General features: G+C 41.0%; 1 protein-coding gene across 5 annotated transcripts in view; it reads right to left on the reverse strand.

Moving 5' to 3' along the window:
* ARB2A (ARB2 cotranscriptional regulator A) overlaps window positions 1-14,550 on the reverse strand; it is a 386,066-nt gene that overhangs the window by 94,761 nt on the left and 276,755 nt on the right. The window contains exon 11 of one of the 5 annotated variants that reach the window (XM_084629686.1): window positions 1,164-1,204. The exons of the other annotated variants lie outside the window; for them this stretch is intronic. Within the exon in view, the coding sequence (XP_084485812.1) occupies window positions 1,179-1,204 (26 nt within the window). The 3' untranslated portion in view covers window positions 1,164-1,178. Of the gene's footprint in view, window positions 1-1,163; window positions 1,205-14,550 lie in introns of those variants that run through there. 5 annotated transcript variants of the gene reach the window in all.

The raw sequence follows: 14,550 nt of genomic DNA on the forward strand, positions 1-14,550 counted from the left end.
TTAATGTACCATTTAAAAAACCCTAGGCATAAAACTCCCAATCAGAAAATAACAATGTAACAATTTTAAGTGTTGAATAGTATTAATGCTGCAATAAATTACATTCTCAGTACATTGTAACCTTCTTATTTCAGTACAGAGGATGTGGTATAGACCTACTATTGCAGATGAGTTGTTGCAGTGATTTCAAAAATACCAAATATTCAAGCTTCTCTTCTTCAATTTCTCCAGTTTATAAAGAAGAAAAAAGTACAGCAATAAATGATGATTAATGCCCAACAGCACCACACTGCTCTTGTATATAGTACATGAATGTGCAACATTGCATATCTCTAAAAAATCAGCTAGTGTAGTTAATCACTACAGAATATGGTTGGGACGGATATTGTAAGATATGTGGCGTTTGAGCTGCATGTACATGAGAACATCATTGAGCTCAAGGAGCGCTCTACTTGTGCCAAGTTACCACAGTATTAAGTCTGTCCATTAGTCAAGAGCTGCTTTACAGGATTTTGTGCTAGATAGGTAACCTCTGGCTCTGTTGTCTAAATAACTGTCTAAATAGCTTGCTCACTTTTATTTGTGGATTTGTGAATTGGGCTAGAATGGTGTGGCAAAATTTACTTCACACACGCTGATTATTTAGAGTTTGACCCTCTTAATACCTCCATTTAATGCTTTTGTTTCTTACTTTGACATTAGTTCAGTGTGAAGAGCGATATTTAATTTACAAAGATTTTTTCCCCCATACAAAACAGAGGCCAGGAAGTAGATGGTGTAACTTAGCGAAGATGAGTTGCTGGCAGGGTGAAGTGGTATGTTTTAGTAATAGCTGCAAACTGTAAGTGGTTCTAAGCTTTGAAGTCAGTGTAGCTTTGATGTAGTAGTCCCACAGTTAATCGCAAGATAGTCTTGAAAGAAAAAGATTTTCTAAATACTATCCTTAGTGTCATTGCTTGTGAAATCCTTGTAAGATTTTTTTTTCTGGTGAACTTTATACCTGACATCAGCCTGCTCCTTCTCTTCCTCTCACTCACTCTTACTGTCCTTTAAGTTGCCCTAATCAGTTTAAAAGGTAATTAAAACTAAGCTTGGTTTTGGGCCAGTCAAGTACCTTGCTGTGCACCACTTTGCCTAAGTGGCCTCAGATATCTTGGTCCTCAGGCCTGTGCTCAGGCTCATCGTGAAAGTGTGGTGTTGGGACCTGGAGAGGGAAAAGTGGAAGGTGAAAGCCATGGGAACCCTCTGTTTGCAGCCTTAGAGGGGTTCTCTAGAACCTTCCATCTGGAGGAACAGCACCACAATTGCTTAGAAGGCAAAATGGTAATGAGCAAAACAAGAAAGGATGGGGTACTTAGCCTCCCATCTGGACTAGCTTTCATTTAGAGCCAGGTGTAATCAAGGAGAAACCATTGTCAGAGGCTTGGGAGAGAGGGGTTAAGAACCACACACGAAAACATGATAAGATTATTCTTATGTTGTGTATTTATCCTGAAAGAGCATTAGTGTTCACTGAAATCACAAACAAAATTATCCTTGGGCAATTAGGTTTAGGGAAACATCTCGTATAACTCATAATACTCAGTATCTGTTAGAATCAATTATACAATAACTGATTTATTTTAAATAGTTACGTTTTAAAACTACTCCCACATTACACATTAAATGTTGTCTACAAATTATGTTTCACAGCATAGCAAAACGACTATTTCACTGTAGTCCAAAGCTGGCAGGACAAGAACATTAAAGCGGTTTAAACCATAATCTTTTATCTGCATTAGAAAGCTGATAATCTGTGCACATTTGTACATGAACTCTAAAATGAAGCTGCCTTTCACCAAGATTCATGCTCATCTAAACAAAAGGGAATAAAGAATATGGCATGTGACCAGTAAATTATGAGGGAGCAACACCTCCAGGTTAGAGGTTGCTGAAGATTTTAACAAATCTCACCAGATATGGCAACAGATTAAACAAGGGGATAGATTGCCCTCCAACCTTAACCTGTTAAGACCTTTGAAGTCTTATGGTGACCTGTATTCTGCTCTTTCATATTAGTTGTTAGTTACACTAATTACAGCCTAATAGCATGCTGGTGCCAGGCACTTCTTCTAAAGCTATCCAAAGAAAGACTATCAGTAAAATGGTGACCACTTCAGCCAAATTGTGCTGTGCATATCACAAGCACTTACTCCCAATTTATAATAGACCTTCTAAACTTTTATAGACAAAGGTTAAGACATTAATAGCACCGAGTAATTTTGTGAATTCTGCAAAGCATCTTATTGAGAGAAATCAGAAATTAAAAATAGCCAAATGAATGTGGGTGGGGTCTGAGACTGACATACAAATAAATTTAACTCTAATGACTGTTTACTCATACTGATGTACATGATTAACAAAATAAGGAGCTAAAGTGGAGCACTATGCAAATACTGCACAGTCAGCATTCGAAATCTAAGAAGAAACTTGCTGCCACTGAATTTGAGAGTAGAAGCATGGAGTTACTTTTAGAGTCTGTTTTCACCGACTTTGTATCAATATCCATGTTTATGCTAGCACAATAGTGTATCGTATGTGGGGACGGGACTCAGTCCACAGACTGGTTGAAATGCCATCTGTAAAGCTGCAGTAAATCATCTAGCAACATTAAACTTTAAGTTGTGCATGAAATCAGCCCAGGAATATAGAAGAAAGATTTAAAGCAACAGAATCATAGCTGAATTAACAAATTCTATGAGAACAGTCTTTATGTACAGGAAGAATAAACATGCAAAATCAGTTTTCATTTCTGTATTTAGAAGCTGGAAAATGATTTCTAAATAGTTTATAAAACTTTACCTTGATGAAGCTAAACCAATTCTCCTGTGACTGTTGGGAACTCTTGCTTATTAAGGTAACAACTTGTTAGCTACAACCATTAAAAAAAGTTCTGAACAAAACGTAATTCTAATAAGTAAAGGGCGGAGGAGACAACAATTACCCTCCCTTGCACCAATTAGTAATCAGAGCATTCAGAAAGCAAAGAGGAGAAAGCTGACATGCAGCCGATGAAGTGGGTATTCACCCATGAAACCTTATGCTCCAACACGTCTGTTAGTCTATAAGGTGCTACAGGACTCTCTGCTGATATTCACTTTGTGATCTAAACTCTCATTTTGTTCATTTAACAATATTTAGGGGATGAACAAAGCAAGAATATAGAAGATTTCACCCCTTCACAGAGCTTGTAATTCCTTTGGAGTTAAGATAAACAGATATGAGGAATCTAGGGCCTGCTATAGCAAGATGTTGTATGTGTGTAACTGCCACTGAAGTCATGAGCAGGAGAAAACATCCATCTGGAGATGGCCCAGCAGCCACCACATAAGCTAGATTTTCTGCCTCCCCTTCTCACCTAGTAAGATGCCTCAACAGGTTAGGTATCCTAGTATTAACATAGATTTTGCACCTAATCTCCTTGTTTATCAAATTGCTTTCGGGTGACTTCATTCCAACAATGTAGACTGTAGGGTATTCCTCTGAGTTCAGCTAGTCATGTGGTAGCAAATTCCTTCTATGATTTTCATGATCTCCTCAGAGCCTTTATCTTCTGGATCTTGTTTGTTCTTCTTCACTTCAGTCCTTGCATAGATGAAAACAAAAATAAGGCAACTCTGTGATGCCACTTCTGCCACTTGACAATATGCCTCCTGGTGTGCATCTGAACTGGTCAGAAACTAAGTCATGGAAAACAGCTCAACAGGGAAAGCTGAGCAAAATATTTGCAATTAAATTATTTTTCACCACGACTTCCCTGGTTTTGAGTTTGTTAGATTGTCATGAAATAATTCTTCTTCTTCTTCTTCTCCTTCTCGTGTTTGCATTGCTTGCCGAGTCATCCAACAGCAGCTTCATCGGCAGAACTAAGGGCCCTGAGGCCACTATGCAATCTGGTTTGTTGACAGTATTCAACAACATGCACCACTGACTGATTGAGATCACCGTGACAAAACGAGTCATTGTGCAGACTGCATGTGTAGCGGCTGGCTGCGCCTATTCTTTGGCCGGTTCAGAATCTGTTTAGCAGAGTCCAAAGGTGATGTGGCAGGTCAAATCCCAGTGGTCAAACAGTTGGTTCAGCGACAAGGAAACCATTCTAAATGTCTTTAGATGACCACTCATCACGCCATAGGTTTCCCGCTGACAGATTCCGATCTGGTGGTTGAGATTACAATGGAAGCTTCAACGTAATTCATGCACTGTGGCGACTGAAAATGTCTGTGTACAGTGAGAGACCTGGACTGGCACGTAGTTTTTCCATCAGTCTGGCTGTTGAGACTCTGCAATTAATGTGTGGAGGGGCTATGTTGCTCAGAACTGGTGGCCATGGAATAGGAGTGGGGTGCAGGATGCCTGTGAAGATGCGCATGGTCAAGTTCAATTAAACATTGACCTGTTCAGTGTGAGGCGAACGACACCACATAGGGGCACAGTATTCTGCTGAAGCATAGCAGAGCACCAGAGCCATGACACTGGAGCAAAACTATGAAATTTCAAAAATTTTCAATGAAATTCCATTCCTCTTTTGTTCTTAGTGGTGTTAAGTTGACTTCAAAAAAGCTGTAATCAAATTAAGTTGACTTCAAAAATGTAATCTATGTTACTCTTCAAATATCAAGCTGGGTCAATTGATGCATTTGGTCAGAAAAGCCCCTAGGGTCTGGTTCTTTGATTGCTTGAAACGACCACATGTGGTCAAGACAGTTAGTGGAAGCTAATCTGACATGCTTTCTAAGATGACATGGCTGCATTTTGTGTTCTTTTTCTGAGCAAGTGTGGGGGATCACAGGTCTGAAACCTGGGTCCACATGTCCCCGGGGTAGTCCTCAGACTGTAGCCAACACCCAGAATCTTTCTGGTACTACCAGGGAGTGTGGGCTAAAGAACGCTACCTTACATTGAAACCACCCATGAAGCTCGCAGTTGAAAGAGATGTCTGGCCTCTCCTATTGGTTCAAACTTGCTATTTAGGCTACAATGATGTACAGGAAGTATTCTGAGCAATTAGGTGAATTCCTGGTTGGCTGCTACATTTGACCCCACCTTCTTGCCCGACTCCTGAGCCTTGCCTTGTTCCTGATTCCTGCCTTCCTATCTTGTTCCTGCTCTGCTGCCTTGTTCAGATCCCAGCTTCTACAACCCACCCCTGACTAATCGGGAGCCAGAGGGGATAATGATTCACACAGACATATCTTGTTTTGCTCAGCAAAGCAAATTAAGATCCAAGTTCTGCCCTCACATGCATGCATAGGGCTTTTGCTGGAACTCAAATGAAGCCCTGTGTGAGTAACTAACGCCAGAATTTGGCCTTAAGAGTTTTCAGATTATATATTAATTCAAGGGCCTCAGCTAAACAATAAAATAAACATCATTTTCAGACACAGTGTATCATCTGTAGAGAGCTCAAGTTTACAAGCATAAACATTATGTTTCTTTCCCTGAAAAAAAGCAATATTGGACTTTTTATTTTAATCTTTGCTTTAATTATAACAGCTTGCTCAAAACTTAAAGACATTTACATCCTAATTAGCTAGAGAACAGACCCTGAACATAATTTAAAATTGTTTACTCTTGGTTAACCATTGTCTTATGTGGATTATTTTTTTGTTCAAGTGTTGTAGAAGTGCATAAAATAATAATATGCTCATATGAAAATATCCTATTCTATTCATTTGTATTTGAAGTTGGAATACGGCAAAAATACATATTTACTGAATATAGTACAGGCACTTGGAATGAAATGTTTATTCAAAATATTGATCTTTTAAAAAAATTAGTTATAAAGAGTATGGTTTTCATGCTGTAAATGTAAGAATTTAATCTGTGTCTATTTACATTAGCCTTGTTCTTAAAACTATCCATGTAAACAATGAACATTTGTTATAAAGCAGTTGTTTGCTTTTGCTTTTCATAAATATACTACAAACACAACAAATTTAAGGCAAATCACTTGACTGTCCTTCTACATTAACATGATGAGATTAGTTGCTGACATTGGTTAGCAGAAAGTGACAAGTCTTTTCAAGGGGTTCACATATCAGTTTCACTAAAAAAAAAAGCAGGCCTTCCAAATATAGGAATGTTTCCTCACAGGATAAGGCTTAAAGTGCAATTATATTCTGAAAAGGGTATCTAAAAATGGAATAATGGGACTCCATGTTTGTCAGCTGTTGATAACTTCCATATCAAATTTTCTCGTTCTGCAAGTAAAATACTTTTAGTCCTTATTGCCAAACCTGCAAACTCAACCTGGGATCTGAAGTGCAAGCTGTGTTCTCTTAGCTGTGACATCAGTAGTAATAAAGATTTTGCAATTAGAATTTAGGGCTATATCCACCATGGCAATGAGTGCCTCCTCACAGGCACTCACCCTCTCTTGTTGCTGGATTTCAGCCCTTAGTAACAATTACATTGATATACCAACTCACTCTCCCGTAGATGTATTGGCTTGGCAGGGTGAACAGGAGTAAAATGTAGCAAATAAGAACATAGGAAAGGCCACTCTGGGTCAGACCAATGGCCCATCTAGCCCAGTATCCAGTCTTCCTACAGTGGCCAATGCCAGATGCGTCAAAAGAAATAAACAGAACAGGGTAATTATTGAGTGATCCATCCTCAGTCATCCAGACCCAGCATCTGGCAGTCAGAGGCTTAAGGACACCCAGAACAACACCTCAAGCTCAAAGTGTAGAGAAACTCAGTCACCGAGGTCAGCATACATAACTTGGAATATAAAAAGAGCCAGACCGTCTTGGGCCTTTATATTAGTTATAGTACGAAACAATAGGAGCAAGACGCCTTCCTCTCCTTCCCCATGTCTGGCTTGTGCAAGGAACAGCCACAGTTCCAGTGCTCTGTGGAGACTGCAAAGACTATTTTATCCACCTAAGCACTTAAGTACATGCAAGGAGAATCTTTGTGCTGGGCTGGGGCCTCCATACATCCAAAGGAGGTGAAAAAGAAGCAGAGGTATGGCCCCATCCCTCATTCATGGAGTGAGCGATTTAAGGGGCAAGGAGGAGTAGGCTGCATCATCCTAAAGGACATCGAAGGATTCATACTCTCATTTTGCATTGGGGAGTTTGGAAAGGAATTATTCCTGGAAATATTGCAGCAAGCGCTTGTTTAAGGTGAGGTTTTGCTTTAGCTACAGGAAACAGCATGAGGTGCCTCTATTCCTCCTTCGACTAAGACATATCCCGAACATGCCCTGGAGGAACAAAACAATTGGAATCCCACCTTCACTTCTTGTTGGATGCATTGTATGAGGCTGGGGGATAAAGCATCATTGGTTCCAGATGTTCAGCTTTAACTGAGAGGAAACAGGTTGTCGGGAAAAGAGGTGAGAGAGGTAGCAAAAGGGTTGGTTGTAGCAAGAGTTGATATTAGAAGTACTTTTTGGCAATAACTTTATATAGTATAGTTAAGGTCCCAATCTAAACCCACATTTTCAAAGCTTTGATACAGTTGTATCTGCTTATTCCAGCAGTGAATTTGGACTACAAATGGGCATGCCTTGAAGAACAGAGTGCGTAGAATGCTACTAGACTTCTCACCCTAAGATCACATAGGTAAGACAGGACTTATCGCACATGTGCATCAGCAGCACCAAAGTTGTTGCTGTTGCAGTCTTTCGCTTCAAAGATTCCATTAAAATTTCCTATAAAGGAAATTTATTCACACATAAAAATATGCTCAAGAAATACTGAAAATGTAACATTGGCTGAAAATGGTAATGGAAGCCTGAATTAAAGGGGTAAGGAAGTAGCTAACTGACAAGTTGGTACAGGAGCATATATGGCATGTGAGACTCGAGAGAAAACAGTATAAAATAAGGTTAGAGTAGCAGCCTGAAATGTGAAGTTTCTTTGCATTTGTCAATTCATGTTACTAATGTTCCACTACATTTTTTTGTTTGATTATGTAAATAAGCATAGGTGCATGTCTCGTTTTGAAAAACACTTCAAACTTTAATCTTTCCTCCTAAATAAAAAGCTTTCATTGACGGAACTGCATGAACACGAAGCCAGAGAATGCAAAGAGGTTTACAATAAACACTGATTATTGTAATCTTAATCTCTGTGAAAAACTACTGAATGCAGAAATAACATCCTACCAAAATGGGCACATTGTCTGGTTTAATCTTCCCATATGGTAAAATGAACACAGTTTTAATTACTAAGGATCTTGGATATTTATCACCAGTCATGAACTACTTGTGTAGAAACAAAAGAATTGAGCATAAAAACCCTACTGCCTTCATCAGTGTTAAAACATTTAAAAGTATAAAATCAGAAGCACTGGTAAGCTGAACTAAGAGGAACTGTGGGGCTAAGTTCAGACATCTTCTTAATCAGCTCAAGGCAGTTTGTGGTTTTTGGACCCTTACTTACTCTGAGCAAGATTTTAAAACTTTTTAAAGCGTCAGTCTAGTCTGCTATAATTAAAGCTAAGGAAAAAACAGACAAAACTTATATCTGTGCTCTGATTACTCTGGCAAGGATGAGGTTGCTGTCTTAAGCCTCAATCCTGTAATGAACGCCATGAGTACAAACCCCTGCACTTAGACAGAACCCCTTTGACCTCACTGGAAACCTGCACAGACACAGGGGCCTACTGTTCACTACTGGATTGGGGCCTTATTGTATACATGCAGATTTGTATTTCAACAAAAAATTAGTAAAAATCAGCCAGGGAGAGGGAGGAAGGCCAGTGTAAGGCATCACTCAGATCTAACGGGTGAAATCCTGGATCCAATGGCCTCACAATGATTCTGCATGTGTGCATAGGGATCATAGGTACAGTGACCGCATGGTGGTTTCTTGTATGCCCTGTGCACTGCACAAGGGTTCACTTGCATAGGCAGGTGAGAAGACAACCACTGTGAGTGCACCAGGACAGGGCCTTTATGAATATATGCAGACCCAATGGCCCAAACTAATGCTACTCAGGTCTCTTGAAGGGGCTACAGCTGTTACTTAGCATGGAGTAGCAGCCTCAGCCACATTTCAGTGCTACATTCTAGTCTTGGTATGAGGGAGCCATGGCCAGCTGGTATGCACCCATACACCATACTGCCCCCTCTCTGAATCAACTGTCATGTTCTCCAGAATCTCAACTTTCATAAAAAATAAAGACTCTCTCTGTTATGGTCGTGAAGAAACACTGTTCACTTTTCTGAGGCTAACTGATGCAGAGATGTCTATGCGAGCCTGAAGAGAGCCCAAAGCAATAATTCAGAGTGGTATGAACTGCCCCATTCATCAGTGAGGGGTCAACTCAGATACCCATTGATGATGATTCACTATAATATTTGCTAACTATTTAATTCCTCATGGAAAAAGGGACGAGGAGGGTCTCAGATCTGCACAATTTACTATAAGTAACAACTCATTTTGGTGCCACTCATAGGAGGAGTTTGGGAGACACCAATGCTTATTTTTTTCACTCCAACCAAGAAGGAGCCAAACCCAGCAATGCCCATGGACATTCCGAAGCCCTATCAAGGGCAAGTGTCATGGGGCTATATACACCATGCTGGCCCAGCAGTCACGGAGTTAATGAGCATACTGTTGGCCAATGCTGTTCAGTAGCCTCAAAGCAGCTGGGAGGATAAAAGAACTGGGAAGCAGAGGGGTGGGGCAGCTGCCAGAGGAACAACAGGTTGGAGAAGGGAACTCCTGCCATCAAGCTGCTGAGAGACTGCACCTTGAGAAGGGACAACCAGACCAACAGGCTACAGAGCCTACAGAAACTAGGGGAGGTAGAAAGGAGCTCAGGGTACAACCAGAATCACTGAGTCTTGATTCTGCCGGTCTGGCTTAAGGAACTTGAACTGGAACCCAGTGGATTGTGCAGGCCCTACCAAGAAGTCTTTAGAACTGAGGAGGTTTCCAGACCCCTGGGTACCAGGACCAGCTGACCCCGCCAGGAATAAGAAGAAAACCCACACACCCCAGTGGGACTCAAGCAAGATAGACTGACTGACTGCTCCACCAGACCAGTGAATTCTGATGCAACACTCTGCCTGGCCAGAGAGGGAGCTGTTGCATTGACACACCAGCACACCGGGAGCTAAGCAGCAACGTGACCATATTTTGAGCATCTGCACAGTCAACAGTGAGTAGTGCCTCATTTTAGCAACTAATGTAGGCAAAGTTTATTTCGTGGGCTGAGCTTGGAAGAGTACCACCACCTTTCCCCCATTCCACACTCACTCCCCATTCAACCTAAGAATGGACCTAAACCTGCACTTCTCATGCACAAGGAACAATTGCTTGGACTCCATGCAGGTGGAGTGACTGTAACCCAGTAAGAATATTTCATGAACTTTCATTGCTATTACCACCATTTTTTCCCTTCAACATTTATTTATTGGCATCCCTATACTGTATTATGTTTAATTTGGACTGTAGGCTGCTATGGGCAGGCACCTTACTTTTTGTTTATATGTAATATAACATGAGCACTGTATAAAAAAATCACAATGCTCTGCCTCTTACTCAAAGCAAGTGAGTTGTATTAGAAATTTTGCCGAAAATAAAAATATATATTGTCTGGAAAATAAACCTGAGATGACTGTCTGGTAACAGGAGATAATGCCTGGTAACCTTACAATCTGTTACTGACATGTCCCACTTGTATCAGTGGAAGATTGTATCAAAGTGTTTCTCTGGATCAGTGTAGACTCCTCATCTCTGCACCAGTTTGTTTGCCTTTTAATAATTTAATCTTCTTATTTAATGATGTCTTAATTATACTGGCCTTGGTTTTCAAAACTGACAAGTGATTTTAAAGGTGCCTCAATTTTTGGGTGCCCAACTATACTGATGATAAAAGGGTGTGATTTTCAGAACGTGCTGAGCACACACCTTATGAAAATAAGACCCCTTTAACGTGTCTTAAATTGGGCAGCATGGACCTTACGAACCACAAGAACTGCCTTGGTATATTTTGTGGCTGAATATTGTGTGCCAGTGTGGTCTCACAGCAGTCACACTAAACTCCTTGACACTCAACTCAACAATTCTATGTGCATAGTGTGAGGGATGCTTAAATCGACTCCAGTCGACTGGCTCCCAGTCCTATCACACGTCCAGCCTCCACAGATTAGAAGAGCTGCTCAGACATCTCACTTTCTTAACCATGTCAATGCAAACACGAGGATCCTGCTGCATGATGACCAGCAGTACCTGCCTAAGACGTGTCTAAAATCCCACAACCCTCTGTGGAACCACATCAAGACCCTTACACCCAGCTTTGATGCTGAGGCTCAATGGAGAGTCACTTGGAGCATTTTGACCGCTCAAAACAAACAGCTCGTTGTTGATCCTGCCAAGGAACCACTGCATTTTGATTTATGTTGGAAAGACTGATGCAGATTGAATCGCATTAGGAAATCTCATGGGAGACTGGACAAACCCTCTTTAAATGGAAAATGAAGCAAACACCTGTATGCAACTGTGGTCACCAGGCACAAATGATAGAGCACATCATATATGAGTGTCCCCTTTGTTCTTTTGCCAGGGGCCTGAAGGACATTCACCAGCTCACTGTCGTGGCAAGGTGCTGGCTATCAAACTTAGATAAAAGCGGCAAAGAGTCCTGTGGCACCTTATAGACTAACAGATGTATTGGAGCATAAACTTTCATGGGTGAATACCCACTTCGTCAGATGCATCTGATGAAGTGGGTATTCACCCACGAAAGAATCATAGAATCATAGAATATCAGGGTTGGAAGGGACCTCAGGAGGTCATCTAGTCCAACCCCCGGCTCAAAGCAGGACCGATCCCCAATTAAATCATCCCAGCCAGGGCTTTGTCAAGCCTGACCTTAAAAACTTCTAAGGAAGGAGATTCCACCACCTCCCTAGGTAACACATTCCAGTGTTTCACCACCCTCCTAGTGAAAAAGCTTTTCCTAATATCCAACCTAAACCTTCTCCACTGCAACTTGAGACCATTACTCCTTGTTCTGTCATCTGCTACCACTGAGAACAGTCTAGAGCCATCCTCTTTGGAACCCCCTTTCAGGTAGTTGAAAGCAGCTATCAAATCCCCCCATATTCTTCTCTTCCGTAGACTAAACATCCCCAGTTCCCTCAGCCTCTCCTCATAACTCATGTGTTCCAGTCCCCTAATCATTTTTGTTGCCCTCTGCTGGACTCTTTCCAATTTTTCCACATCCTTCTTGTAGTGTGGGGCCCAAAACTGGACACAGTACTCCAGATGAGGCCTCACCAGTGTCGAATAGAGGGGAACGATCACGTCCCTCGATGTGCTGGCAATGCCCCTACTTATACATCCCAAAATGCCATTGGCCTTCTTGGCAACAAGGGCACACTATTGACTCATATCCAGCTTCTCATCCACTATAACCCCTAGGTCCTTTTCTGCAGAACTGCTGCCGAGCCATTCAGTCCCTAGTTTGTAGCACTGCATGGGATTCTTCTGTCCTAAGTGCAGGACTCTGCACTTGTCCTTGCTGAACCTCATCAGATTTCTTTTGGCCCAATCTTCCAATTTGTCTAGGTCCCTCTGTATCCTATCCCTACCCTCCAGCGTATCTACCTCTCCTCCCAGTTTAGTGTCATCTGCAAACTTGCTGAGGGTGCAATCCACACCATCCTCCAGATCATTTATGAAGATATTGAACAAAACCGGCCTCAGGACTGACCCTTGGGGCACTCCACTTGATACTGGCTGCCAACTAGACATGGAGCCATTGATCACTACCCGTTGAGCCCAACAATCTAGGCAGCTTTCTATCCACCTTATAGTCCAAGCTTAGTCTACAAGGTGCCACAGGACTCTCTGCCGCTTTTACAGATCCAGACTAACATGGCTGTCCCTCTGATACCAAACATAGATATAAATTTGTAGTTGTTGCTACCTATTTAAACCATATGAAAGAAGAAGAAGTTGGACACCCAAAAGTTAACAGCAAAGGAGAATGCATGTAACCTAAGGTCTTGTCTACATGAGGAAAATTATTGTAGTAGCTATTCTGGAATAACCTATTTCAGAATAGCTCCATGTGTGAGCTCTCTATTCTGAAATAATCACTATGTTAATTTATTCCACAGTAGAGATTTGGGTCAATTTTCCTGTGCAGATAAGGCCTAATATACATTTCCCAATTTTTCTGCTAATTTTTCTGAAGAATTAATTTAGCAATAGGTGCTCAAGACTGAAAAGTTACAATATGGGGCCATGCTTTTAAAAAAGATGCCAATGAGATCCCAGAAATTTCACACGAGTGAATCTCACCTAAGAACCCAGGAAGCTGATTGAAGGTTAAAGTATATATCAGAGAAAAACCTATGGAAGGGACAAAATTATGTAGGAAATGCTGCAAAAGAATACTTACGGGGCTTGCTTATACTAGAATTTTTACCTTAAGTTAACTGATTGCCAATTAACTTGCAGTAAATAATGTTTGTAAAGGCTAATTTGGACTCTCCCCTAGCCTGAGCTCTAGGATAAACAAATATTTGGGGAGTTTCCAGAACACACAGGTTTGGAGTCATTATCCTAGTGGAGGTAGTTACAGGGGTTGTCAGATCTACCTTGGAGAGGTAGATGGCATGGTTCTCCTAAACTGCAGAGTTCTGAAATTAGTTGTGAAATCCCAAGGATCTCTGGGCAACTAGGTGGACCACTAGCCCCTCCGGAATATTCCCACAGATCACCTGCCCTAATGACTTCTTTAAGACCCTGAGAAACAAACTGCACAGAACTGCATAGAATATTCTGACTGAAGTCTCACCAATGCTGTATAAAAGGGAACCTACATCACCCTCATCTGTAACATGATTGCTCCGAGTAGGGAACCTAAAATCACTTTGGCATCTTTGGGCCACCACACCAAATTACAAATTTATATCAAATTAATTGATAACTCTTCTGTAATTACTGCTTTTCAAGTCTCTCTGTACTCCATTAACTATCTGTGTTCCCTCATCCAATGCTATGACGTTATCTCACTGTTCCCAAGTCTCATCCTGTAATTTTAATTTTAAATTTAAAGTGTATTTACTCTTGTTTTTAGTTTTATATAAGTAAATATGAATGTGAACGAAAATATTAGCAGCAGATATGTTTTAACCAGTCAGTGATACTCTAATCAAAAGTCTGAACAACCTTGCTGGATATACAGCTTTGTTTTTCCAGTTTGATGACTTATTAATATGCCAGCATCTCCAGTGCTATGTAAGGATATGGCTGGTTGAACTGACTCAGCAAGCGGAGGGCCATGCCATCAGTGGAGGAGAGGTCTGCTCACAAACAATTAGTAGCCACCTCCCCCAGCCCCTGAATCTTGGAGTGCTGGGTAACTGGAAATCAGACCCTGTATAATAAAGCTAACACATAGGATATGATCAAGAGACAACGATATGCTTTGATAACCTTGAACTTATTTCTCAGTACAAATGTAAGTAAAAAGTGGTAAGCAGAAAAGAGAGGTGAATTCTTTTTTTTCTTGCAAAGGATTTTTTTTTTAAAT

Source organism: Lepidochelys olivacea (genome assembly GCF_965140295.1).
Source record: "Lepidochelys olivacea isolate rLepOli2 genome assembly, chromosome: 5".
Classification (NCBI taxonomy): domain Eukaryota; kingdom Metazoa; phylum Chordata; order Testudines; family Cheloniidae; genus Lepidochelys; species Lepidochelys olivacea.